Source organism: Manis javanica, chromosome 3 (assembly GCF_040802235.1).
Source record: "Manis javanica isolate MJ-LG chromosome 3, MJ_LKY, whole genome shotgun sequence".
NCBI lineage: Eukaryota > Metazoa > Chordata > Mammalia > Pholidota > Manidae > Manis > Manis javanica.
The window spans coordinates 194685056-194712320 of record NC_133158.1 but is presented as its reverse complement, the minus strand read 5'-3'; the positions used below and the strand labels follow the sequence as shown (position 1 = coordinate 194712320).

Genomic DNA, 27265 nt, shown 5'->3' with positions numbered 1-27265 from the left:
ACCTTCCCCCCATCCCACCCCATAGGAAGGAGGAGAAAAAGGAACAGAGCAGGGAGCGGGTAGGAGCCCTGGATGGCTGAACACATGGCCCTGGAGATCTGCTCCGGGAGCAGGAGCCCACCATTACATGGTGCTCTGGTGATTAGTGGGGCTGGACAACAAAGGCAGAACATTCTGGGAGACTGAGATTCCAGTTGCTTGTGGAGAACAGGCACGCTGTACAAGCCCCACTTAGACAAAAACAAAGGGCAGTTTGAAAGACTTCCCAGCAGTGGGAGGGGAGCCAGAGGGACAAGTGTTAGAAGGAGCTCTCTTCTCAGGAGAAAGGGCGTGTGAACAATACTTGCCCAGCAGATCAGGAGCTCTTGGGAATCCCAAGTGCTCCATCCTCCATGCTGGTAACACAACTCTGAGTCTCCTCCCTGCACACACAGCTGGCAGACACCCCACTTGGCCAGATGGGAGTGTCAGACATTGCTGCTGGGAGAGCAGAGGGAGGCCCTCCCAGCATTCTTGGCACCATTTTGGCCTGGGGAGGTGCCTGCGGGAGCCAGCCCCAGGAGCTCCTTCTTCCCCACAGGCGCCCGGTCCTAGGTGTTTGCAGCCCCCATCATTGCTGCAGGCCAGGTGAAGGGCAGCCCCACTGACAGCAACTCCAGCAGATACTTCTGTGCTGATCACAGAGGCATGGCCGAAGTACACTGCCCACCTAGAAACAGACTACTACAAACCAGACAGAAAGGCAGCCCTGCCTACTGCACATCAACAGCTGGGGCTCCCGCACTGGAAAGTAAAGAGTCTTGAGCTTCTGGACACTAGAGGGCACATGCTTCATTAAGTTATTACTCCATAGGAATAAACATAGAAACGCTGGCAAAATGAGGAGCAGAGGAGTATGTTCCAAACAAAAGTACAAGACAGAACACCAGAAAGAGGGCTGAATAAAACAGAAATCACCAATCTTCTTGATAAAGACTTCAAAGTAAAAGTCCTAAACATGTTTAGGGATCTACAGGAAAATATTCAAAAACTCAGGGAGGACTTCAACAAAAAGATAGAAGATTTCAAAAGAGCCCCTCGGAGCGGAGGACTACAGGATATGAAATGAAACATACAATGGAGGGATTTAATAGCAGATGATCACAGATTGAAGAAGTAAATGATATGGAAATTAGGGAACAGGAAAACAATGAAGCTGCTGAAAAAAACAGAGAAAAAAGGATCTCTAGGAATGAAAGAAGAATAAGAGAGCTGTGTGACCAAGCCAAATAGAACAATTTGCATAATAGGGGTACCAGAAGGAGACAAGGGAGACAAAGGGATAGAAAGTCTCCTTGAAGAAATAATTGTTGAAAACTTCTGCAGTCTGGGGAAGGAAATAGACACTCAAGTCATGGAAGCGCAGAGAGCCCTTAGCAAAAGGAACACCAGGAAAACAATACCAAGACATATAATAATTAAAATGGGGAAGATCAAGGATAAAGAGAGAGTACTGAAAACAGCCAGAGAGAGAAAAAGATTACTTATAAAGGAAACTCCATCAGGCTATCAGCAGACTTCTTAGCAGAAACTTTACAGGTCAGAAGGGAGTGGCAAGATATATTTAATGTAATGAGAGTAAAGGACCTCCAACTAAGAATACTCTATCTGGCAAGATTATCATTTAAATTTGAGGCAGGGATTAAACAATTTTCAGATAAATAAAAGTTGAAGGAATTCACCACCACTGAGATAGCCCTACAGGATATGTTAAAGAGTCTGCTGTAGATGGAAATGTTCCTAGGCTGAATAGCTTTTACTAGTGAAAATAAACCCAAAGTAAAGGTAGTAGACCAATTAATTACCAAGCAAGTATGAATCAAAACAAAAGAAGTGAAATCAACTACTCACAAAATCAGTCAAAGGATACACAAAAAGTGCAGATTATGACATCTAATACATAAAGTGTGGAGGAGGAGGCAGAAGAAGAAAATACCTTTAGATTGTGTTTGAAATAGACTAATCAGCAATTTTAGACTGTTGTATAGTGAGGAAGCTATCCTTGAACCTTTGGTAACCACAAAACTAAGCCCACAATAGATGCACAAAAAGAGAGAGAGAGAGAAGAAAGATCCAATCACAACACTAAAGACATCCATCAAGTAACAAGAGAAGAGTGTAAGAGAGGAAAAAAGGATCAAAGAGGGGATATAGAAAAAAACAGAAAACAGTTAATAAAATGGCAGTAAGTATATATCTATCAATAATCACCTTAAATGTAAATAGACTGAATGAACCTATCAAGAGACATAGAGTGGCAGAAAGGGTAAGGAAACAAGACCAATCTATATGCTGCCTAAAAGAGGCTCATTTCAGATGCAGAGACATAACACAGACTAAAAGTGAAGCAATGGAAAAAAAATATTTTATGTAAAAGGGAGGAAAAAGCAGGAGTAGCAGCACTTAGACAAAATGGATTTCAAAACAGAGAAGGTAATGAGACAAAGAAGGACATTACATAATGATAATGCGGTCAGTCCAGCAAGAGGATATAACCATTATAAATATCTATTCACCCAATATAGGAGGACCTAAATATAGAAAGCAAGATACTGAATTAAAGGGGAAAATAGACCTCAGCACATTCATTTTAGGAGGCTTTAACATACCACTCACATCAATAGGCAGATCAGACAGAAAATAAGAAAACAGAGGCACTGAACAAGACATTATATCAGATGGACTTAACATCTGATATCTATAGACAGTTCCACCCAAAAGCAGCAGGATACACATTCTTCTCAAGTGTATTTGGAATGTTTTTCAGAAGAGATCACATACTAAGCCACAGAAAGAGCCTCAATAAATTCAGAAAGATTGAAATTTTATCAAGTAACTTCTCAGACCACAAAGGTATGAAATTAGAAATAAATTATAAATTACATGAAGAAAACATAAAAGTCTTCAAACACATGGAAGCTGAACAACACTTCTAAATAATTAGTCAATCAATGACCAAATTAAAACAGAAATCAAGCAATACATGAAGACAAATGAAAAAAACTCCACAACCCAAAACCTGTGGGATGCAGCAAAGGCAGTTCTATGAGGAAAGTACATAGTAATACAGGCTTACCTCAAAAAACAAGAACAATCCTAAATAAACAGTATAAACTCACAATTAAAGAAACTAGAAAAAGAAGAACAAGTGAGGCCCAAAGTTAGTAGAAAGAGGGACATAATAAAGGTCAGAACAAAAGCAAATAAAATAGAGAAGAATTAAACAATAGAAAAAATCAATGAAACCAGGAGCTGGTTCTTTGAGAAAATAAACAAAATAGATAAACCCCCTAGCCAGACGTATCAAGAAAAAAAAGAGAGTGTACACACATAAACAAAATCAGAAATGAAGAAGGAATAATCACAATGGACACCACAGAAATACAAATAATTATTAGAATATACTATGAAAACTTATATGCCAATATATTGGACAAACTAGAAGAAATGGACAACTTCCTAGAAAAATAAAACCTTCCAAGACTGACCCAGATGAAGCAGAAAATCTGAACAGACCAATTGCCGCCAATGAAATTGAATTGGTAATCAAAAAACTACCTAAAAACAAAATCACAGGTCCAAACGGCTTCATGACTGAATTTTATCAAACATTTAAAAAAGAGCTAATACCCATCCTTCTTAAAGTATTCCAAAAAGTAGAAGAGGAGGGAATACTCCCAAACTCATTCTATGAAATCAGCCCAGTAACAAAACCAGACAAAGACACAACAAAATAAGAAACTTATAGACCAAGATCCCTGATGAACATAGATGCAAAAATCCTCAACAAAATATTAGCAAACTAAATTCAAAAATATATCAAAAAGATTACCCATCATGATTAAGTGGGATTTATTCCAGGGATGCAAGGATGGTACAGTATTTGTAAATCAGTCAATACCATACATCACATTAATGAAAAGGACAAAAATCACATGATTGTCTCAATAGATGTGGAAAAGCATTTGACAAAATTCAACATCCATTCATGATAAAAATTTAACAAACTGGGTATAGAGGGTATGTACATCAACATAACAAAGACTGTATATGACAAACCCACAGCCAACATCATACTTAATTGCAAAAAGCTGAAAGCTTTTCCTCTAAGATTGGGAACAAGACAAGGATGCCCACTCTAACCACTTTTATTCAACAGTGGCAATCAGACAACACAAAGAGAAAAAAGGCATCCAAATGGGTAAGGAAAAAATTTAACTGTCACTATTTGCAGATGACATGATATTTTACATAGAAAACCCTAAAGACTCCATCAAAAAACTATTAGAACTAATAACTGAATTCAACAAAGTTGCAAGATACAAAATTAATACACAGAAACCTATTGCATTCCTATACACTAACAACAAAGTAGCAGAAAGAGAAATCAGGAAAACAACTCCATTTACAGTTGTTTCAAAAAGAATAAAATAACCTAGGAATAAACCTAACCAAGGAAGTGAAAGACCTTTACTCTGAAAACTTGTAAGACACTCTAGAGAAATTAAAGAAGACACCAATAAATGCCCAAAGTAATTTATAGAGTCAATGCAATCCCTATCAAATTACCAACAGAATTCTTCAATGAACTAGAGCAAATAGTTCAAAAATTCATATGGAACCACAAAAGACCCTGAATAGCCAAATCAATCCTGAGAAAGAAGAACAAAGCTGGGGGGATTATGCTCCCTGGCTTCAAGCTCTAGGACAAAACCACAGTAATCAAAACAATTTGGTACTTGCCCAAGAACAGACCCATAGATCAATGGAACAGAATAAAGAGCCAGGTATAAACCCATGCATATATGGCCAATTACTGTACAATAAAGGAGCCAGGGATATACAGTGGGGAAAAGAAAGCCTCTTCAACAACTGGTGTTGGCAAAATTGGACAGCTACAGGTAAGAGAATGAAACTGGATTATTCTCGAAATGAATACACAAAAGTAAACTCTAAATGGATTAAAGACCTGAATATAAGTCGTGAAACCATAAAACTCTTAAAAGAAAACAGAGGCAAAAATCTCAAGTATAAGCATGAGCAACTTTTCCCTGGACACATCTCCTCAAGCAAGGGAAACAAAATAGTGAACAAGTGGGACTAGATCAAACTAAAAAGCTTCTATACAGCAAAGGACACCATCAGCAGAACAAAAAGGCATACTACAGTAGGGGAGAGTATATTCATAAATGACTCATCTGGTAAGGGGTTAACATCCAAAATATATAAAGAACTCATACTCCTCAACACCCAAAGAACAAATAACCTGATTAAGAAATGGGTGGAGAACCTGAACAGACACATCTTCAAAGAAGAAATACAGATGGTCAACAAGCACTTGAAAAGATTCTCCACATTGCTAACAGTGAAATACAAATTAAAACCACAGTGAGACACCACCTCACACCATTTGGGATGGCCACTATCCAAAAGACGAGAAATAAATGCTGGTGAGAATGTGGAGAATTGGGACCCTTCCTACACCGTTGGTGGGAATGTAAATTGGTGCAGTCATTGTGGAAAGCTATACGGAGGCTCCTCAAAAAACTAAATAGAAATACTGTTTGACCCAGCAATTCCAATCCTGGGAATTTACCTGAAAAAAACAAAGTCCCTGATTCAAAAAGACATACATCCCTATGTTTATTGCCGCACTGTTTGCACTAGCCAAGATATGAAAGCAGCGTAAGTGTCCATCAGTAGATGAATGGGTAAAGAAGATGTGGTACATAGACACAGTGGAACACTCTTCAGCCATAAAAAGAAAAGAATTCCTGCCATTTGTGACAACATGGATGGCTTTAGAGGGTATTATGCTCAGTGAAGTAAGCCAGGCAGAGAAAGACAAATACCAAATGATTATACTCCACTTATTTGTGGAGTATAGAAACAAAGCAAAACAGAAGGAACAAAATAGCAGTAGATTCATAGACACTGAGAAGGGACTAGTGATTACCAGGGGGAAGGGGGGAAGGAGATAAAGTGGCACAATAATTTGCAATTGCGATATAAGTTGGTCATGGGGACAGTAGTATAGCACATTGAATACAGTTAATGATTCTGTAATATCTTATTATTTTGACAGATAGTGACTATACTAGAGGGGGTGAGGATGTAATAATTTAGGTAACTGTTGAAACATTGCATTATATATTAAAAGGAATGTAAGATTGTATACCAATGATACTTAAAAAAAATTAACTACTGATATATGCTACAATGTGAAGGAACCTTTCAGACAGATATGACTACATTTATATCACTGTCCAGAGTAAGCAAATCCATAGAAACAGGAAGTTGGTTAGTGATTGTCACGGGCTGGGAAAAGGTAGAAATGGGGAGTGACTTCTAGGATTCACAGTTCCTTTTTGGGCTGATGAAAATATACTAAAATTAATGGTGATGGTGACACAACTAAGAATAGACTAAAAACCACTGCCCTATAAACTTTAAAAGGGTTAATTTTATGGCATATGAATTTTATTTTAATGAATTAAGTTCATAGTGCAGTGAATTTCTGTGTGTCTTCCATTCAGTTAAGAAATAGAACATCACTTAAGCCCTCGTTCTTTCCCTACATAGCTACATGGCTCACTCCCTCACTTTGTTCAGGGTTCTGTCTACATTTTACCTCCTCAGAGAGACCTCCCTGAATATGCCACCTAAAGTAGAACCACTGCCTGTCACTCTGTATCCCTCTTATCCGGCCTTGGAGGAGGAAAAAAAAAAAACATTTAGTATTTATGATTTATTTACAACACTTGCTATTACCTGACATAACATGTACTTATTTACTATCAGTCTCTTCCTCCCTGCAGCCTAATGTGAGTCTAGTATGGGCAGAAACTGTATTTTTCCTACACTGCTCTCTCTCTAGTGTTTAGAGTGGTGGCTGACATGCAGTTGGTGCTCATTAAATGTTGGTTCAATGAATAAATTCTTTGTGTTCCATAGTTCAAGCAGTACTTTTACCTTTCCCATTTGGTTCTAATGGACTTAATCCCTATTCTGAATTCCTCTACCACTTATTGTCTTACTTTGGCACCAAGCTCAACTTTTATGTTAATGTTTGTATATCTTGTCTGTCCCGTGAGGCAAGGACTGTACACTATCTTATCTTTTTCTTTGCCCAGAAAGTCTAACATATAGCAAGAGTAAGTAAATAGTCATTAAGTTAAAATTAAAAATACACCTACTGCCTAGCAGCTTCTTAATCTATATGGTGTTGAGTCATAATCCTTTAGTTCACTCAACAAATTCATTTATTCGTTCATTCAGTAACTATCTATTGAATATCTACTACATCTCAAGCACTGTTTCAAGTGGTAAATATATAGTAGGAAATAAAATAGGCAACATCCCTGCTCTGATGAAGCTTACAGTATATAGTGAGGGGAGACAAAAATAAGCAAATATATACATGACATGTTACTTAGTGATAACCTATGAGAAGACTAAAACAGGTAAACAGAATAGGGAGTTTCCAAGTGTGGGAGCTGTGATTTCATCCATTGCTGGCGGGGAGCTGGGGAGCCTCTGGCTAAGGGAGCAAGGCTTGCGGATTTCTGGTAGAAGAGCATTCAGGAAGAAAAAGCAGCAAGTACAAAGACCCTGAAACAGAGGAAGATTTAATGTTTTTGAAGAAACTGTAACTGCAAGGCTCGGGCTAGTAGGAGATGGAAGTCAAAAACCATGTAATGACTTGAGAGCATTTAATAGTATGGGTTTTCCTTCAAGTGAGCTTGGAGGCTTTTGGAGAGTTTTGTATAGAGAATGACTTTGGTTGATGTGTGGAGTTAGAGGTGTGTGTCATGAACTGAAGCAGGGAGACCAGTTGGGAAGTTCTTAGAGTAATTCAGGTGAAATATGATGCTGGCTTAGACCAAGGTGGGTGGTAGCAATGGGGGTGGTTGGGAATGAAGGTTGGGAATCTGCAAGGGGACAGTAGAGCATAGATGAATTTATTTGATCCTGGATATATTTTGAGGGTAAACCTGATAGGATCTGCTGATGGTTTGGATGTGGGCATGAGAGAAAAAGAATAGTCAAAGATAACTCTGAAGTTTTTTTGCTAAGATTTTGATGATAGAGATACCCTTTACTGAAAGGAATGAAAACTACAGGTGGTGGTATTTTGTTTTGTCCGTTCAGGGTGGAGATTCACTGTGGAATTAATCTGTTTTGGAAATACTAAGTTTGAGATGTCTATTTGATATCCTAGTGGAAATGGTACGTAATTAGAAATATTGTAACTAAAGAGGGAGGCCCAGATATATCACATAAATTAGGGTTTTGTCAATGTATAGATGATTTTTAAAGGCAGAAGAATCAATAAATAAGATCACCCAAGAAGTGAGTGTAGGAGAAAAAAGTCCTCTTACTGAATGAACTGTAGCACACTCCAGGATTTGAAGGTTGGGAATCTGCAAGGGGACAGTAGAGCATAGATGACGTGAGAGGAAAGTCAGGTGTGCCCTGAAGCGGGGGAGGGGGGGGGGTTGAAAGTGTTAACAAAGAGAGCAATTACCTGTGTCAAAGTATGCTTGATAAATCATCTAAGATGAGGATTGACATTAAGAGTTACTAATTCAGGGTCCCCTACCTAAATCCAGAAATTGCCTAGGCAAAATTAATGAGCTTTTCAAGAAAAACCCTTCTCAACACTTACCAGTTATGAGAGACTGTATCAAGTTTTGACTTTGCAAATTGGAAAAACAAAAATGCTAATTCTGAGTTTTTGGATTATAACTGCACTATACTTGGTGGGGAAAAGTATTAGGAAAGGATTTCAAAGATACTTTACTGCATTACCAGCTTGTCATTATTGTGGAAAATCAGTAGGATCCATTCGTAGGTGCTGATTATGAAAATTGAGTAACTTCTCATATCTAAGCCAGAAGAAAGAAAAGAAATTTTTAATTGGAAATCTATGTTTCTTGGCTTTCTCTCCCCTCCCCTTTTTTAACTATAAGACTGAATGTCAAATATTACATTTATTGCAGCTAAGATCCAATTAAAAACTAATTTGCAATTAGTTGAACTAGTATCAGTGTTTAATATAAAGCTAAATAGCAAGAAATTTCCTTACCTTACCCTGATTGAAGCCAGAAAAGCCCTGTTTACCTAGCCAACTTGGAGATCAAAGGGAAATGAATATTGCAAGTGAATGATTTATTTATACTGACTACTAGCCAACTCATCATAATTATATTAGACATCAATCAGTTTTTAAATTAGATGTGGCTTTTTATAATAATAATAATAATAAACAGAAAATGTTTCTAAAACATGTTATGTTATTAGATATAACAAAATCTTAATTCTGTTCTTTAAAGTTACTTTCCTGATAGTAGATTAGAAATTTGAAAATTGAATTTTAATATCTGCCTGCTGTTTACTTCTATAATAATAAAAGTATTTGACATACACTGTACCTCTTATAGCAAATCTTGCTGTGTTTGCTGCTGTTTTACATCATTGTAGAATGCCATGACAGCATAAGGGAATACTATAGAGTAAGAAAAAAAAAGTTTTAAGATGTGATTAAAAGGACACAATTATCCTGAACTGTTTTGTGGTATGAGATTTTTTATACAAAGATTTTCTCTTTCATTCAAATATTGCCAAGGATTTGAAGCATTCATTACCAGCTGGACTTGGTCTCTCAGAAACCCAAATTACATCTCATGGCTTTGACAGTACCAAAGAGGGGGTTATTGAAGGAGGAGCATTTCAAGGTAAGAGCCCATATATTTTTTAAGATGGCTGGGGTGGAAGATAGGAGAAGTTCACCAAGTGCTACCTTCATCAATAAAGCATAAGAGTTGAGCCATTTAATTCTATGCTAAAACACCGATTTTAAACATAATCCTTTTTCTCTTCAATTTAAATACTTATAAATTGTTTTAGTAGCCTTCTTTATATAAATAGGTCTATGTACGTAATTCACTGATTATTATTTAAGAATTGGTTTTACAATACTGAAAAAAAACTCAAAATTATACCAAACATGAAAATTTATTTAACCACAAAATTTATGGCTATGAGTCAATATTGATTTGTATAAATACTTATTTCCTATTTCAAATCAATAAGGAAAGTAAAACTTTTATCTTTCCTACTATGATGCATGCTGTATAGGAGGGCTCCGAGACCCCCCTCAGATTTCCTAATTTGCTAAGAGGACTCCCAGGACTCAGTGTGTAGTCATCATGCTCACAGCTGTGATTATTACAGTGAAAGTATAACAAGCACATTTAGCAAAGGCAAAGGATGCCCCAGATGAAGGCTGGGGGAAACTAGGCACAAGCTTGCAAGGCTCTTCTCCCAGTGCAGTCAATAGGACAGACATAATTCCCCTAGCAGAGCTGTAACAACATAAGTGAAATGTGGCCAACTAGGGAAGCTCCTTAGAAACTCAGGGCCTGGGGAGTTTTTTTGAAGATGGCTCACATAAGGAAGCTCTGTCCAGCATGTACCAAGATTCTGGACTTCCAGAAGAAAAGCAGGTGTTTAGCGTAAACCCATTGTTTGTATAAACAGTTTAGACATAGTGAACCAGTCTTACCATTCTGAGAATGGAGAGTATCTTTCCAAAACTTAAGTTCCTAGACATAAACTGAGGGCCAATTTTGTAAGCTGATCTTTTTAAAGATAGGCAGTTAGACCTGCTATGTTAACTCTTTATTGCACACATTCCATATGTTTGTCTGTTTTTAATATAAAGGAAAAAGTTTCCCCCTTTTTCAATGTTCTTGCCTACATTAACTTTTTCTTAATGTCTTTTTTTCATTTTCACATAAGTGAAAGAAAGTAAAATCATGTAAACATTTGGATGTAAAAATGGATAGTTTTCTTGACAGAGCTATAGCTAAAGTAAGAGCTCTAGTTGTTGTGAAGTGAAGTATATTTTAACATTACATTACACAAAGTGAAAAAGTTGCCATGCCTGCAATCTTAGCCTTCTTGCAGATAAGGAAATTCCATATTTTTTATTATATTAATGGCCAGTATTTTATTAAAAAACAACTTATATTTTGAAATATAATCTTAAATGGGTCCTAGAAATAGACATTTAGGATAATCCAGTATAATATCCTCTACTCTGGGCTATAAAATGAATGGGATAGCTAGTGATACCAGTTTTTTCCCTTTTTCATTTTTATGTTCAGAAAAATTAAGCTATAAAAGGGAGCTTATGTGTCAAGATCTCAATAGTGAGATTATTTTGAATTTGAAAGGGTTGACTGAGTGAGTGCCTAAAATTATGAAATGCCTGAAGATAAAAGGCTTACTTTACATAATGTGACCAAACCATTTTGGACCAATCTCTAATTTCCAAATTTAAATGTCAACATAGAATAAAATGCTTTTACTATTAAGATATTTTAAATATTTTCAATGAAATCATTTAGTTGGCATTTGGTTTAATCTTTTTGTCCTTAAGTGGAATAGTATTATACAATAATTGAAATCAACCAGCCATTATAAACTGCTACATTTGAGCATGAAAATGCCAGTTTCACTTGATTTATAGATACATCCTGACCCTTCAGACTGGAAAAAGAAATGTTTCATGATAATGGCAGTAATTAATGCCTCTTTGAAGCTGACTTTATAAAACATTTTTTAACACAAACTGCATTGTTGATCAATATATTAAAAGAATCATTCTGCCATACTCGGTTAAGCATTTATTGTAAAGTTGTAGTTGTCTTACGTGCCCTTGTTTTAAGGCATTTGTAGATAAATTGGAATGAACATGAGAAAAAGCAACATGATTAAAATTTAGGAAAGTCTTATGAAAAAATGTTAAAGGAGTTGAGGCTGTGTTAGCCCTCTGGAAAAATGACTGAGTAATAATGATGACTCTATTAATTACTGCGAGAAGAGTATTAGCCATTTGCTTTTCCATCTCTAAAGCAAATTTAGAAGAAATTACACAATAAATTCAGCCAAACAACAACACATATTGATATCTGATTAACAAATAATGTTGCAGAATCAGTAATAGTGGAAATCATGAGTAAATCAAAGCTCATAAGTGTGAAGGTACCTAGTATCTGAGTTTTATTTTTTGGCTATTGCATACATATATTCATATCCCTAGACTTCTGTTACTATGATGAAATAGCCAATTCCCCAAATTAAGTCAATTAACAAGGTCCTGGATTTTTAAGAAGTATTTTTATTGGATGTTAGTGAATAATTTTAGCAACTAATTTAGTCTAAATTAGAGGTTTAAAGGGTCGGAGATGTGCATGGAAGTGATAATTATCCTTGAAAGTAAAGCAGAAAAACTGAAGTGTACCCAGTTCCATCAACACTATGTCTTTTACTATTTTAGCTTGGAAATTTTTATATCATTTTTTACATATACACATCTCGTGTTGTGTTATGGATTATTTCCTATGCAAGATTAATAAATAGTAGTAACTAGAACAACAGAACTCTGTTCCTGGGATCATCAAGAAATGGAACTAAGTAGTCATCTTTTATTAACACTTCCTTATATAATAGAAACCCTTGTGCCTTGGGTAGTAGAGGTACAACCTTTGTTTAAAATGGCAATTGTATTGAATAGCCTATTAAAATGTCTCCCAACTCAACAAGTAATTTATGGATTTATATTTTCTGTATTCAGTTTAGTAATGGAGATATTATGGTGTGAATTCAGAACATCTGAGTCTCTAATAAGCTGTTTTAAACTCTCTCAGCCTCATTTCTCCTGTAGTTTAAAGTCAGACTAGTTGATTTCCACCATGCCTTGCAGTTTTGAATTTTATGGCTCAACAGATAAAAAGAAAGGTACCTTTCACTTTGAAACGTAGCATCAACTATTGAAGTCTATTGCATGTTTGGATTTTAATGTTAGATCCATTCACAGTTAAGGTTTTTCATATTAGAATTGGTAACTTTTTCTGCACCAGAACTTAGTATATCTGGATATGATGATGACCAGTTGTTACTAATTTTAAGGAAAGAAAGTTAATGTTGATTCTGTCCTGTTAGAAAAATTTAATTAGAAATTTGATACATTATAACTTCTAGAGAACTAGGAAAGAGTATAATTGAAATTAAAGTACTGTACAGATTTTTAAATAGTCTCAGCTGAATGTGGAAGGATGTTTATTTCTTTAACTCCCTTTTAATTATCACTCCCTTAAAGATACACTGCCCTTAGTATTTAAAATAAGAAAGCACTTGAAGCTATAATTTTCTATGGTCTAATGCTGGACATTAGCAACAATGTTGGGTAGTCAGTTTTCCTTACTTTGTAAATAACTAATGCTCAGAGACCTTAAGTAATTTGTAGGGGTCTTCCCAGTACTGTGTGGTAAATAGAACCAGAATTTCAAACACAGTTAGACTTTAAAACTCAGCGATATTTCATTTAAAAATTTTGTTCTTTCTTCTGGTTCTCAAACTTAGTTGTGTTTAAGAATAATTCAATTGGCTTTTAAAAACTACAGATGCCTAATTGTACAGCATGATGACTGTAGTTAATAATAATAATAATATATTGTATACTTGAAATTTAAGACGAGAGTAGATCACAAGTATTCTCATCACAAAAAAAAAGTAACTATATGAGGTGGTAGATACATTAATTAGATTGTGATAATCATTTCACAATGTATGCATGTATCACAACATCCCATTGTGCATCTTAGGTGTACGCAGTTATTTTTTGTCAAATAAAGTAAAATCAAGAAAGGAAAATCAAATAAAAAAGCTAAAACTGCCACTCTCACCCCCAAAAATCCAAAACCCTACAGGTGCTGTTTCTCTAATAATCAGTAGGTCTTGGATGGTGTCCCAAATATATTTTAAAAGCTCCAAAAGTGAGTCTTATGATTAGTCAGAATAACACTGTACATCATGGCTTGTCACATTTTTAAATACATACAAATCACTTGAGGATCTTGTGAAAGTGAAGATTCTGGTTCAGTAGGTCTGGGCAGAGCCTGAGACTTTGCATTTTTAATGAGTTCCCAGATGTCATAATTGATATAGGTGCCTTACATTCACCATACTGTGAATAGCTGTGGACTGCACTGGTAATTTATGATTTGAAATGTTTGGCTGCAATCCCTGTCAATACTATAATTCATTCACATTTCTCTGAGTTTTAATTATAAATTTGATAGTATTCCATATGTTTGAATTTCTACTTGAAGAACATTCCTTCCTATGTAAGAATAGCAAGTTATAAAATATTTACTAAACTTTAATCATTCAACTATAGGACTTTAATCACATTGTATTAATTGATTTGGAACTAGGAGAATCCAGGTGAAGTCCTGTATAGATGTGATCTTGCCAAGTTTCTTCTTGTAGCCGTGTGTTTTGTTTGGTTTTCAATAGTTCGATGAAAAGTTTATACAAGAACTCAGCCTGGTAGCATCCACTTATTATTAGTCCATTGCTGCAAGAAGCAAATATATTAATTCCAGTTTTTAATCCCAGCTTGTTAATGTTTTAAAGGAAATGTCAGTAAACCTATACTAAAAATATACAGTATGTGGAGGAGAAAAAGGATTTTCACAGTTAAATGTCTACCCTTTCCAGGTTCCCCAGCACCACCATTGCCATCTGTAATGTCTCCTAGCAGGGTGGCAGCTAGTCGACTGGCTCAACAAGGAAGTGATTTAATTGTTCCTGCAGGTATTCACTGCATTGATTGGATAAAGCCCTTCTTGCTACTGCTGAAGCTAAACTAATTCACTCAGTTTCATAATCACTTACTTTATATTCTTAGGTGTGTGTTATTCTGGCTTTCTTGGTGGCTGCTTCTTTTTTTTAACAATAAGGGAAATAATCTTTTTAGCCATACCTATCTTTCTGACTTTTCAAAGTTAGTATCTATATCTCAAGATGAAATTTAATTCACTTAAAGATACAAAAATATTGTAAAATTGTATTCATTCTAAATCATCCTTTCTTTGCTCTGGAAAAAGTAGGTACACTTATTTGATCCTAAACTCGCAGCTTTGCGCTCTGTTGTTTCCATTAAACAAAAAAGGAGCCTTCAACAATTGGGCTGTTCATTACTTGGAATGGGTTAAGAGAAAAAGGTTTTGTCTTCCTGTTTCAACGTCATCTTACAAATAGTTTGCAGATTACAACAGGATACTATGTAGTTTACCAGTTATGCCCAAAGAAAAACACTAGGGAAAAATCATTCTTTGCATTGGATTTTCTCTTTACTCTAATATTGCTGAATTATAAAAACAGGAAAAAATTGAACTTCCTATTCTTTTTATGTAAAATATTAACATTTTGTATTTTGTTTATGTGAGAATTTTGTAAATTCTTAAATATGTTTGATTTTATACACCATCCTCAATCTTAGATTGTGGTAAAGCTGTGTGATAAGGCTGATATTCCTATAGGAGTGAGAAAAAAAATTTTTGCTGACTCTGACTTCCTAAAACGGTATTTTAGAACATTTCCTCTTCTCCTATTTCATTGTTCTTTTAAAATTAATACAAAGTTTCTATCCGAAGTCATTAGTATCCTAAACATTTATTAAATATTTTCTTCTATGAAAAATATTTTGCTGTTAGAAACTATATAGTTATAGACTTGCATGTATGTCACCATTTAACTGTTAGAGCAATACATTGTCAGGACTTTTTACTGCCTTTATTAATTAAAGCTTTTTGTGGGGGTTCTCTTGAGAAAAAAGGTACAATGTAAGTCTTGTTTTAACCAGCCCAGCCTTTCATACTGGTGGTAAAATACTTTTAATGACTAGTTGAAATTTGAATTATATTTTGAAGTCCTCCAAAATTATAGTAGCTTTCTATTATTGCTCTGTTCTATGTAATGTAGTGAAAGGAGATCACTGGGAGGAGTATGTGGCCTTTCAAATTTTTACTGACAGTTCTTTTAGGGTCATTAGGTTATAAGATTAATAATGGAAATTTATTTTCTTAAAGTAAACAGCAGTTTATTTAGAAAAGAAGGCTGATCGCAACATTTTTTTTTAAAGACCAACCATCTGGCATACATGGGTTTTTTTTAATTGATAGACAGTCTTATATTGGTTTCAAGTACACAACACAATGGTTCAATAGTTGACATGTATGTTTAAATGGACAAAAATATATTTTAAGTGTTAGGGATGTCCCTAGTGATTCCAGGAACTTCTAGTCTTTCACTTTGTGGGAACCTTTTAATTTTTAAATGCAAAAGTAGTTTAACTTGAATAACATCAATGTTTTCTTTTCTTTCCCTGCTGTCTTTATCTGGTTTATGTTTTTATCTTTTGTTGTGATCATGCAGGTGGCCAGAGAACACAGACAAAAAGTGGACCGGTTATTCTAGCAGATGAAATTAAAAATCCTGCAATGGAAAAGTTAGAACTTGTTAGAAAATGGAGTCTAAACACCTATAAGGTCTGTAATTTTTTAATGTTTCCACCCTAATTGGCTCTAAGAATTTTATTTTTATGTTACTCAGGTTATTATTTTGCAATTATATGAATATATGGGAGAGAATAATGCCATCTAAACATAAAAATACGATTAGAAAATGAAGTATTGTTTTATTATTGATCTTTGCAAAAAGTTTATAAAGTGAAGAGCAGGAGAGTAAAAAGATCACTAAAATGCTTGTTAATTGATATATAACACATAATTAAAGAAAAAAACATGTCACCTTGGAATACATTTAGCTGTAGAACTGTTATAGATACGTTTGTCCTCCCACTCTTTTTTTTTTTCATTTTTAGTTTTTTCAATTTTTTTATTTTGGTATCATTAATGTATAATTACATGAGCAACATTATGGTTACCAAACTCCCCCTATTATCAAGTCCCCCACATACCCTATTAGCGTAGTAAGATGCTATAAAATCACTACTTGTCTTCTCTCTGTTATAGTGCCTTCCCTGTGCCCCCCCGCTATGTTTTGTGTGCTATCGTAATGCCTCATTTTCCCCCTTATCCCTCCCTTCCCACCCATCTTCCCCAGTCCCTTTCCCATTCTTGGGTTCTGTGAGTCTGCTGCTGTTTTGTTCCTTCACTTTTTGCTTTGCTTTTATACTCCACAGATGAGTGAAATCATTTGATACTTGTCTTTCTCCACCTGACTCATTTCACTGAGCATAATACCCTCTAGCTCCATCCACGTTGTTGCAAATGGTAGGATTTGTTTTCTTCTTATGGCTGAATATTCCATTGTGTATATGTACCACATCATCTTTATCCATTCATCTACTGATGGACACTTAGGTTGCTTCCATTTCTTGGCTATTGTAAATAGTGCTGTGATAAACATAGGGGTGCATATGTCTTTTTCAAACTGGGCTCCTGCATCCTTAGGGTAAATTCCTAGGAGTGGAGTTCCTGGGTCAAATGGTATTTCTATTTTTAGTATTTTGAGGAACCTCCAAATGGTTGAACTAATTTACATTCCCCCCAGCAGTGTAGGAGGGTTTCCCTTTCTCCACATCCTCCCCAACATTTGTTATTGTTTGTTTTTTTGGATGTTGGCCAATTTGCATTTCTCTGATGATTAGCGATGTGGAGCATCTTTTCATGTGTCTGTTGGTCATCTGAATTTCTTCTTTGGAGAACTGTCTGTTCAGCTCCTCTGCCCATTTTTTAATTGGCTTATTTGCTTTTTGTTTGTTGAGGCATGTGAACTCTTTATATAATCTGGATGTCTACCCCTTATTGGATATGTCATTAATGAATATATTCTCCCATACTGTAGGATGTCTTTTTGTTCTACTGATGGTATCCTTTGCTGTACAGAAGCTTTTTAGTTTGATGTAGTCCCACTTGTTCATTTTTGCTTTTGTTTCCCTTGCCCATGGAAATATGTTCATGAAAAAGTTGCTCATGTTTATGCCCAAGATATTTTTGCCAATGTTTTCTTCTAGGAGTTTTATCATTTCATGACTTACATTCAGGTCTTTAAATCATTTTGAGTTTACATTTGTGTATGGGGTTAGAGAATAATCCAGTTTTATTCTCTTACATGTAGCTGTCCAGTTTTGCCAACACCAGCTGTTGAAGAGGCTATCATTTCCCCCTTGTATATCCATGGCTACTTTATCATATATTAATTGACCATATATGCTTGGGTTTAGTTCTGGGCTCTCTAGTCTGTTCCATTGGTCTATAGGTCTGTTCTTATGCCAATACCAAATTGTCTTGATTACTGTGGCTTTGTAGTAGAGCTTGAAGTCAGGGAGTGTAATTCCCCCCGCTTTATTCTTCCTTCTCAGGATTGCTTTGGCTATTCAGGGTCTTTTGTGGTTCCATATGAATTTTAGAACTATTTGCTCTAATTTGTTGAGGAATGCTGTTGGTATTTTGATAGGAATTGCATTGAATCTCTAGATTGCTTTAGGCAGGATGGCCATTTTGACAATATTAATTCTTCCTATCCATGAGCATGGGATGTGTTTCCATTTATTGGTATCTTCTTTAATTTCTCTCATGACTGTCTTGTAGTTTTCAAAGTATAGGTCTTTCACTTTTTTGGTTAGGTTTATTCCTAAGTATTTTATTCTTTTTGATGCAACTGTGAATGGAATTGTTTTCCTGATTTCTCTTTCTGCTAGTTCATTGTTAATGTATAGGAATGCAACAGATTCTGTGTATTAATTTTGTACCCCACAACTTTGCTGAATTCAGATATTAGATCTAGTAGTTTTGTAGTGAATTCTTCAGGGTTTTTTATGTACAGTATCATGTCATCTGCAAACAGGGACAATTTGACTTCTTCCTTGGCAATTTATATGCCTTTTATTTCTTTGTGTTGTCTGATTGCCATGGCTAGGACCTCTAGAACTATGTTGAATAAAAGTGGGGAAAGTGGGCATCCTTGTCTTGTTCCTGATCTTAAAGGAAAAGCTTTCAGCCTTTCTCTGATCAGTATGATGTTACCTGTGGGTTTATCATATATGGCCTTTATTATGTTGAGGTACTTGCCCTCTATGCCCATTTTGTTGAGAGTTTTTATCATGAATGGATGTCGAATTTTGTCGAATGCTTTTTCAGCATATATGTAGATGATCATGTGGTTTTTATCCTTTTTGTTGATGTGGTGGATGATGTTGATGGGTTTTCGAATGTTGTACCATCCTTGCATCCCTGGGATGAATCCCGCTTGGTCATGGTGTATGATTCTTTTGATGTATTTTTGAATTCAGTTTGCTAATATTTTGTTGAATATTTTTGCATATACATTCATCAGGGATATTGGTCTGTAGTTTTCTTTTTTGGTGGGGTCTTTGTCTGGTTTTGGTATTAGGGTGATGTTGGCTTCATAGAATGAGTTTGGGAGTATTCCCTCCTCTTCTATTTTTTGGAAAACTTTTAAGGAGAATGGGTATTATGTCTTCTCTGTATGTCTGATAAAATTCCAAGGTAAATCCATCTTGCCTGGGGATTTTGTTATTGGGTAGTTTTTTGATTACTGATTCAATTTTGTTGCTGGTAATTGGTCTGTTTAGATTTTCTGTTTCTTTCTGGGTCAGTCTTGGAAGGTTGTATTTTTCTAGGAAGTTGTCCATTTCTCCTAGGTTTTCCAGCTTGTTAGCATATAGGTTTTCATAGTATTCTCTAATAATTCTTTGTATTTCTGTGGGGTCCATTGTGATTTTTCCTTTCATGTTTCTGATTCTGTTGATGTGTGTTGACTCTCTTTTTCTCTTAATATGTCTGGCTAGAGGCTTATCTATTTTGTTTATTTTCTCGAAGAACCAGCTCTTGGTTTCACTGATTTTTTTTCTATTGTTTTATTCTTCTCAATTTTATTTATTTCTTCTCTGATCTTTATTATGTCCCTCCATCTGTTGACCTTAGGCTTCATTTGTTCTTCTTTTTCCAATTTTGATAATTGTGACATTAGACTATTCATTTGGGATTGTTCTTCCTTCTTTAAATATGCCTGGATTACTATATACTTTCCTCTTAAGACTGGTTTTGCTGCATCCCACAGAAGTTGGGGCTTTGTGTTGTTGTTGTCATTTGTTTCCATATATTGCTGGATCTCCATTTTGATTTGGTCGTTGATCCATTGATTATTTAGGAGCATGTTGTTAAGCCTCCATGTGTTTGTGAGCCTTTTTGCTTTCTTTGTACAATTTATTTCTAGTTTTATACCTTTGTGGTCTGAAAAGTTGATTGGTAGCATTTCAATCTTTTGGAATTTACTGAGGCTCTTTTTGTGGCCTAGTATGTGGTCTATTCTGGAGAATGTTCCATGTGCACTTGAGAAGAATGTGTATCCTGTTGCTTTTGGATGTAGAGTTCTATAGATGTCTATTAGGTCCGTCTATTCTACTGTGTTGTTCAGTGCCTCTGTGTTCTTACTTATTTTCTATCTGGTGGATCTATCCTTTGGAGTGAGTGGTGTGTTAAAGTCTCCCAAAATGAATGCATTGCATTCTATTTCCTCCTTTAATTCTGTTAGTATTTGTTTCACATATATTGGTGCTCCTATATTGGGTGCATATATGTTTATAATGGTTATATCCTCTTGTTGGACTGAGCACTTTATCATTATGTAATGTCCTTCTTTATCTCTTGTTACTTTCTTTATTTTGAAGTCTATTTTGTCTGATATTAATATTGCAACACCTGCTTTTTTCTCCCTGTTGTTTGCATGAAATATCTTTTTCCATCCCTTGACTTTTAATCTGTGCATGTCTTTGGGTTTGAGGTGAGTCTTTTGTAAGCAGCATATAGATGGGTCTTGCTTTTTTGTCTGTTCTATTACTCTGTCTTTTGATTGGTGCATTCAGTCCATTTACATTTAGGGTGATTATTGGAAGATATGTACTTATTGCCATTGCAGTCTTTAGATTCACGGTTACCAAAGGTTCAAGGTGAAACCATGTTTTTAAATACTATTTTAATCTGCCTGATATTATTCACTAAATTTATTTATTCTCATCTGCAGGTGTAGTTGTGAATAAACTCTGGTTTATCTCTTTTTTTTTCTGTGTTTTCCTAGTGTAGAATAAAATACTTTTAGAAGTCCATTATTTTTCTTACAACAGTCTGTTTCAGCATTCAGAGCTGTCTATCATCCTTCCCAGACATTAAATATTTTTTTAAATGTTTAAGAATTTACCATTAATATTCACCACTTATCAAATTAATTTTTTTTGTCTTTAGGCCAGTCTTTTTTAAACTTTCATTCCTGTATTTCTTGTCATGTTTCCCTGTTCATTTACTGGTTAACCTATCACCCCTGTTCAGTTCCTAATATTTCATTTTAAGCTCCCTTCTTCCCTATCCATTACCTTTAATAAGTCTTTTAGTATCTATCAATTGTTGCCATGAAAATATTCTTTTCCTTGTATTTAAATGTTTTTATTCACTTCTTGGCATTACAGGGAAAACTTTTGGTACTGTTTAAACATTCAGAATACACAGTGACAGTCTTGTAAATTCATGACCTTGTGTGATGGTGATTGGCAATATTTTGTGCACTATTTATCACTTTATCTACTCCACCCCAAATAGGAGATCTACATAGAGCCATAATCTACTTTTGTTTCTTCCTACTTCTTTAACTTTGCTCCCTTTGTCCAATTATCTTCAAAATGAATTCTTAATTTATAGGTATAGAAAACTGAATAGGACCAATAGCTCATTGTAAGTCATCTGCATTTTTAGGGATTTCAAAGAAAGGCAAAGAACTGAGATTCTTAATTCTCTATTTTAAACTTGCTTTATAAAATATACTGATTTGCAATTTTACATTTTAATTTTGGTATATACTAGGAAGCAATTTAAATAAAAATCTGCTCTTCAGTGATCATATAAGAAACTTGCTCTGGGATCCTGATGAGTAGCAAAATGACTAGCAACTTTTTATTTTCTCACTACAGTTTTCTTTAAAAAGCTCCATGCACATGACTTAGATTTTCCTTAAGAATGTATAGTTATCTGTACTGGAATACAAGCTCTGTATATTCAGTTTCAAAATTTCTTTCAGATGTCCAGATTTATCTTAATATGCCTTATAATCACTATCGCTTTATTCTTCCCAATGCCTTAGCTTCTTGGAAACAAAAAGCATTTCCTTATTAAATCGTTAGCCCTACTGTCTGCTTATGCCCCATCATTTCTGTAAAAAATGGTCACTCAGACAGCAGTAGACATTTCTTTCATTTTGCACAGTCAACCAAGCTTCTTCAGTGAATTCTGGCTTCTTGACTTTCAACAGACTATTGTATCTGGGTTGCTATGGAGGGTACCAAATGTTTTGGTGTACAAATAGAATAAATGTCTGTGATAATATTACATATGGATTATCCTGGTGTAGATGAAAAGTGGAAATAAGTAGTATATCTCCTTCATCTTGTTATCATTTATTATTTTTTGCTGATGTTTCTCTCACTAAAATCACAGAGTTCACAGTTGAACATTTTTCTTAATGTGATTTTCATCACCCAGGAGTGTTTGTGTGTTTTCCATAGAAGTACTTTTATCTCCCTTTTGTGAGTTTTGCTTCTCACCTTTCCTATCACTTTCTATATAGTTAATTTCTCTACTTTTTAAAACGAGATTTTTTTTTTTACAAAAAATATTTACTCATAAAGATCCTTAATTGATGAGAATAGAGGAAGAACAGAAAATTTGTTTCAATTTTAAATAGAAAAATATGAGTAGCATATAATATGCCAACATTAAAAGAATAAATACAGATATCGATAAAAAAGTCTCAAGATATTTGTTCATTGAAAAGAAATGTTTAGGTATTGTGTATAGCATAACATGGTCTCATGTTTACTTTACAATATTATATATGTGATTATATAGGTTTAAGAGGAGTCTATATTACGCTTCATACTGTTAAGAGTAGTTTTTTACTATTTAGTGAGATTAAAGGAAGAGGAAATTTACCTTTCACTTCATTCATTATTTTAATTTTTACAACAAATACCAGTTATGTAACCAAAACTTTGAAAGACATGATAAAAGAGTGAATGTGCACATTTTAAAATTGTAATACATATTTACTACTTAATTAGAATATTTTTATTAACTTTAACTGGTGAGTATACTAGTGCCCTATATTGTTACTCTTAAAAATGTATTTAGTGAAGTTGCTTATAGTTTTTTATTTCTAACAAAACTTATTAGAAAACTTATTTCCATGTGCTCTGAAATTAAGTTCTTTTAAAAAACCTGTAAGTTCCTCTATCATTACTTCTAGGGCAGAGTAGAATAACATAATTCAGTACTCTTCTATCCAGGCAAAAGTAAAAGAAGAATTCAGGAATCTCTAATGTCCATCTCTTTCTTTTCCTTCCTCTCTGCCTCTGTCTTTCTCAGTCCCTCCTTCCTCTGTCCCCTGTCCTCTTCTTGGCTCTTTCTCTTTCCTTGCTTCCCTTTGTTCCTTCTGCTCATATCCATACACACAGCTTTTTAAGGGGAATAAATTGTTTGAAACCAGTAGGAGAGTAGAATTTTTATTATTCCTGTATTAATAGTTCAATATTGTTCTTAAGTCAATGCCAAGTGTCTCTGTTGTATTAGATAATCTCCCCAACTGCACTGAGCTTGAAATATGATAATGTGAGAGAATTCATCTGGTAGTATATCAGTTAGTTAGATAAGTCTTAAAACTTCCTCTGATTATAATAGTTATTAGACATGTCTGGTAAATTTACTCTCTCAGTCCTGATGAATTTCCAAGTGGCCTGGCAATTTTCAGTTTGTTAGCCTAGCTTGTTTGAAGTCAAAAGTGATATATGCCATATTCTCTATCATTTCTACTTTGGATTGCTATGTTACTATTTTTTTCTTTTCTTTTTTTTCTTCCTAACCAAAGTACATCTTTCCACTTTTAGTGCACTCGACAAATTATTTCAGAGAAGCTAGGTCGTGGATCAAGAACTGTGGACCTTGAACTTGAAGCTCAGATTGATATATTAAGAGATAACAAGAAAAAATATGAAAATATTCTAAGACTGGCTCAGACACTGTCAACCCAGCTTTTCCAGATGGTGCATACACAGAGGCAACTTGGAGATGCATTTGCTGACCTGAGTTTGAAGTCACTAGAACTCCATGTAAGATTATTTTAAATAGCTGTTGGGGGGCGAGAGGAAGGAGAATATCAATAGGAGTACTCTAAGAAGTAATATGTTATGTTTCTGATTTGCTGAACTCTTAATAAATTGGAATCTTGAGGTATAATATTAAGATATTTCATATAATTTTTTAAGAGGGCCCAGCCGACTCTGACAACATAGAGATCCAGTTGTACCCTAGCAAAGATGTCAGTTGAGGGACTCAGGTAGAGAACTTAGAGGAAAGAGAAAAGAGATTACTCAGCCTGCCTGAACCTAGAAAGAATCAAAACTATATGTAGCTGGGTGTGGGTAAAAAATAAACTTGGGTACTTACTGAAAATCTCTTAACTAGTCTGCAGGGGTCTTAAGCAAATAGTAACTTGCTTGACTGGATTCATGGTATATTTTATTGAAATCATTAATATAAATTATGAATTTTAGGATAATGATGAGATTATTTTTCTACATATATCTCTAAATATTCAGCAAAGCACTTCTAAGAATTTCTTACAATATCTTAAGTGGCTCCTTTTATGGCTTTTTTTTTTTCCTCATCTGGAGCCAAAAGGTACAGAAATGCCTTGCCTACAGACTTCCAATTTGCAGAGTTAAATGATTTAGATCATTAAATCATTTGATAGTATCAAGAATCTTGGAAAAAGAAAGTTTGATTACAGATAGTAATATATATCATGATAGTGAAAAATACTGAGGTTCAGTTCTGTGTTGTTAGACAAAAAAATGACCTAGATTACATTATTATTCGGGAAGCTGAATCATCAAAACATGCAATTATTGAGTGTCCACAATTTCAATTTAATGGCCTGGGGGCTTTACAGCCGTTATATCATGTAATTTATCTAACAAAACTGCAAAGGTGTTACCCTTATGTTATAGATGAGGAAACTGAGGCCGAGAGAGGTTAGGTAATATATAAGATCACACAGAACAGGTAGAACTGAAATTTGTATCCAGTCCTGCCTGTCTCATCATGATCTCTTGCTATTGCTTTAAGTGGAATCTTTAGAGGGTTTCTGACCCAAAGAAAGATTCCCACAGTGTGGAAAGAGGTAGCCAGGGTACAGGGTCTGGAGAAGTGTTGCAGCAATATTATCAGTGACACTATACTCAGTAGACTGTATTAATTATAATAGTTAACACAGATTGGAGGCTTACTATATCCCAGGTACAGTTCTAAGTGATAACATATTCATGTATGTGTTTGCTCATTTAATATTCAGTCTTAGCTAGTAGGTACCTAAGCTTTCTTTTGTGAAGTACTTTTTTTTTACAGAAAGGTTAATCCTCTGTATTCAAGTCCATTAGACTCAGTTCTAATTATTGAGTTTCTTGTTTGAGGATTTCTAGCTCCTTGTAAAGATTGATTTTTCATGACTTTCTTTTTCTTTTTTTTTTAATTGAAGTATAGTTGAAATACAATCTTATATTGGTTTCAAGTATACAACACCGTGGTTCAACAGTTACCCACATTATTAAATCTGTACACCACTTAGTGCAGTTACTATCTGTCAACACAGGAAGATGTTACAGCATCATTGGCTATATTCCCCATTCTATACTACATCCCCGTTGATGACTTTAATTCTTTCTTAAAGGTCTTCCAGTGAGAGAATTTGCTTATTTTTTAAAAATAGATTAAAACTTTATCTTATGACTACCATGTGCGTCCTTTGGAAACTGAACACAGTATGAGATCTTAATGATCTTATTACTCTTTTTTTAAAACATTTTCTTCTTTCATCATCTTAGGAATTATTTCATCACTACATATCAGTTACTTCCAACAATGTTAAAAATAATTAAGATAATAAGAATACAAAAGAATGATAGCCTTGCCTAGAAGAATGGTACAATAGTGAGATAAATACTTTTGTTTGTTTGCATTGCCAAAAAATCTGGAGAGACTATTTCTGTGGTCTTCTTCTAATGTTCATGAATCACAGTTGAGAATTTAGGATTTTTCATTTTCTGCTATAATGGCAAAGAGAAGACAATACCAGAAAAAGACATTTCACAGTGATTAGACAAACCAGAGGATGACTGCAAAGAGACAGCAGTATTGACTCTTAACAATGATGGCAATATTGATAACATAAGTGAAATCTCTGGCTATGAGTCTTCTGATAATGGTATCCTACATGAATTTTCTTAATTAAGGGTCAATCAGTAATAATGTTTTTTTAGGGACAAAAAGGAAATAACCATATTATGTTAGTCGAGATTCTCCAGAGAGACAGATACAATAGGATGTGTTGATCTATAGAAATTTATTTTAAGAAATTGGTTTATAGGATTGTGCAGGCTCAGTACATCTAAAATCTTCGGGGTAGGCTGGCAGGCTGGAGATCCAGGGAAGAGCTGCTGTTGCATCCAGTGGCAGTCTGCTAGCAGAAGTCCTTCTTGCTTGGGGGAGGTCATTGTTTGTTCTATTAATGCCTTTAACTGATTGGATGAGACCCAGTGACATTATAGAGAGCATTCTGCTTTACTCTCAGTCCACCAATTTGAATATTATTGTCATCCTCAAAACACCTTCACAAGAACATCCAGAATAATGTTTGACCAAATATCTGGACAGCATGGCCCAACCTTATTAACTTAACACATAAAATTAACCATTGCCGTATTTTCATCTAGTTAATTCAACAGCAGTGACTCCATATGCAACATTCTTTGACGAGAATTTGAGCCATCCTGTTTTGCTAAAAAGACATAATATATTCATCTTTTATTATGCTTATGCACCAAAATGTACTTGATTTGTCAGTGAACAAATGCTGAAGGCAAGTATGTATACAAAAATGATTTGAAGGAAATAGGTAATGTAGAAATAAAAACAGTCATTGAATTGAAGTATTCTAATTGGTGCTTACAATTGTAAAAGTAATGGTAAATTAGAGCCTATTGGAGATGTATTTAAAATCTGTCATCAGTATTTACAGGATGGATGTTTTTCCATTAATCAGGGTTTTCCAGAAAAACAGAAACAGCAGGAAATATGTACACAATACACACACACACACACACACACACACACAGATTTATTTTAAGGAACTGGATCTTGCGATTGTGAGAACTAGCAGTCTGACATCTGTAGGGTAGGCCAGCAGGCTGGAAGCTCAGGCAGGAGTTCTGTTACAGCCTTAAGGC

At 34.8% G+C, this 27265-nt stretch overlaps 1 protein-coding gene across 6 annotated transcripts in view; it reads left to right on the top strand.

Annotated features, from left to right (window-relative positions):
- ARFIP1 (ARF interacting protein 1) overlaps nt 1-27265 on the top strand; it is a 129346-nt gene that overhangs the window by 61321 nt on the left and 40760 nt on the right. For 5 of the 6 annotated variants that reach the window (XM_017673811.3, XM_017673815.3, XM_017673813.3 and 2 more), the window contains 4 exons: nt 9668-9776; nt 14611-14706; nt 16330-16442; nt 23870-24091. In XM_017673811.3, the coding sequence (XP_017529300.3) occupies nt 9668-9776; nt 14611-14706; nt 16330-16442; nt 23870-24091 (540 nt within the window). The remainder of the gene's footprint in view (nt 1-9667; nt 9777-14610; nt 14707-16329; nt 16443-23869; nt 24092-27265) is intronic. The other variant, XM_073232569.1, reaches the window with a different exon arrangement.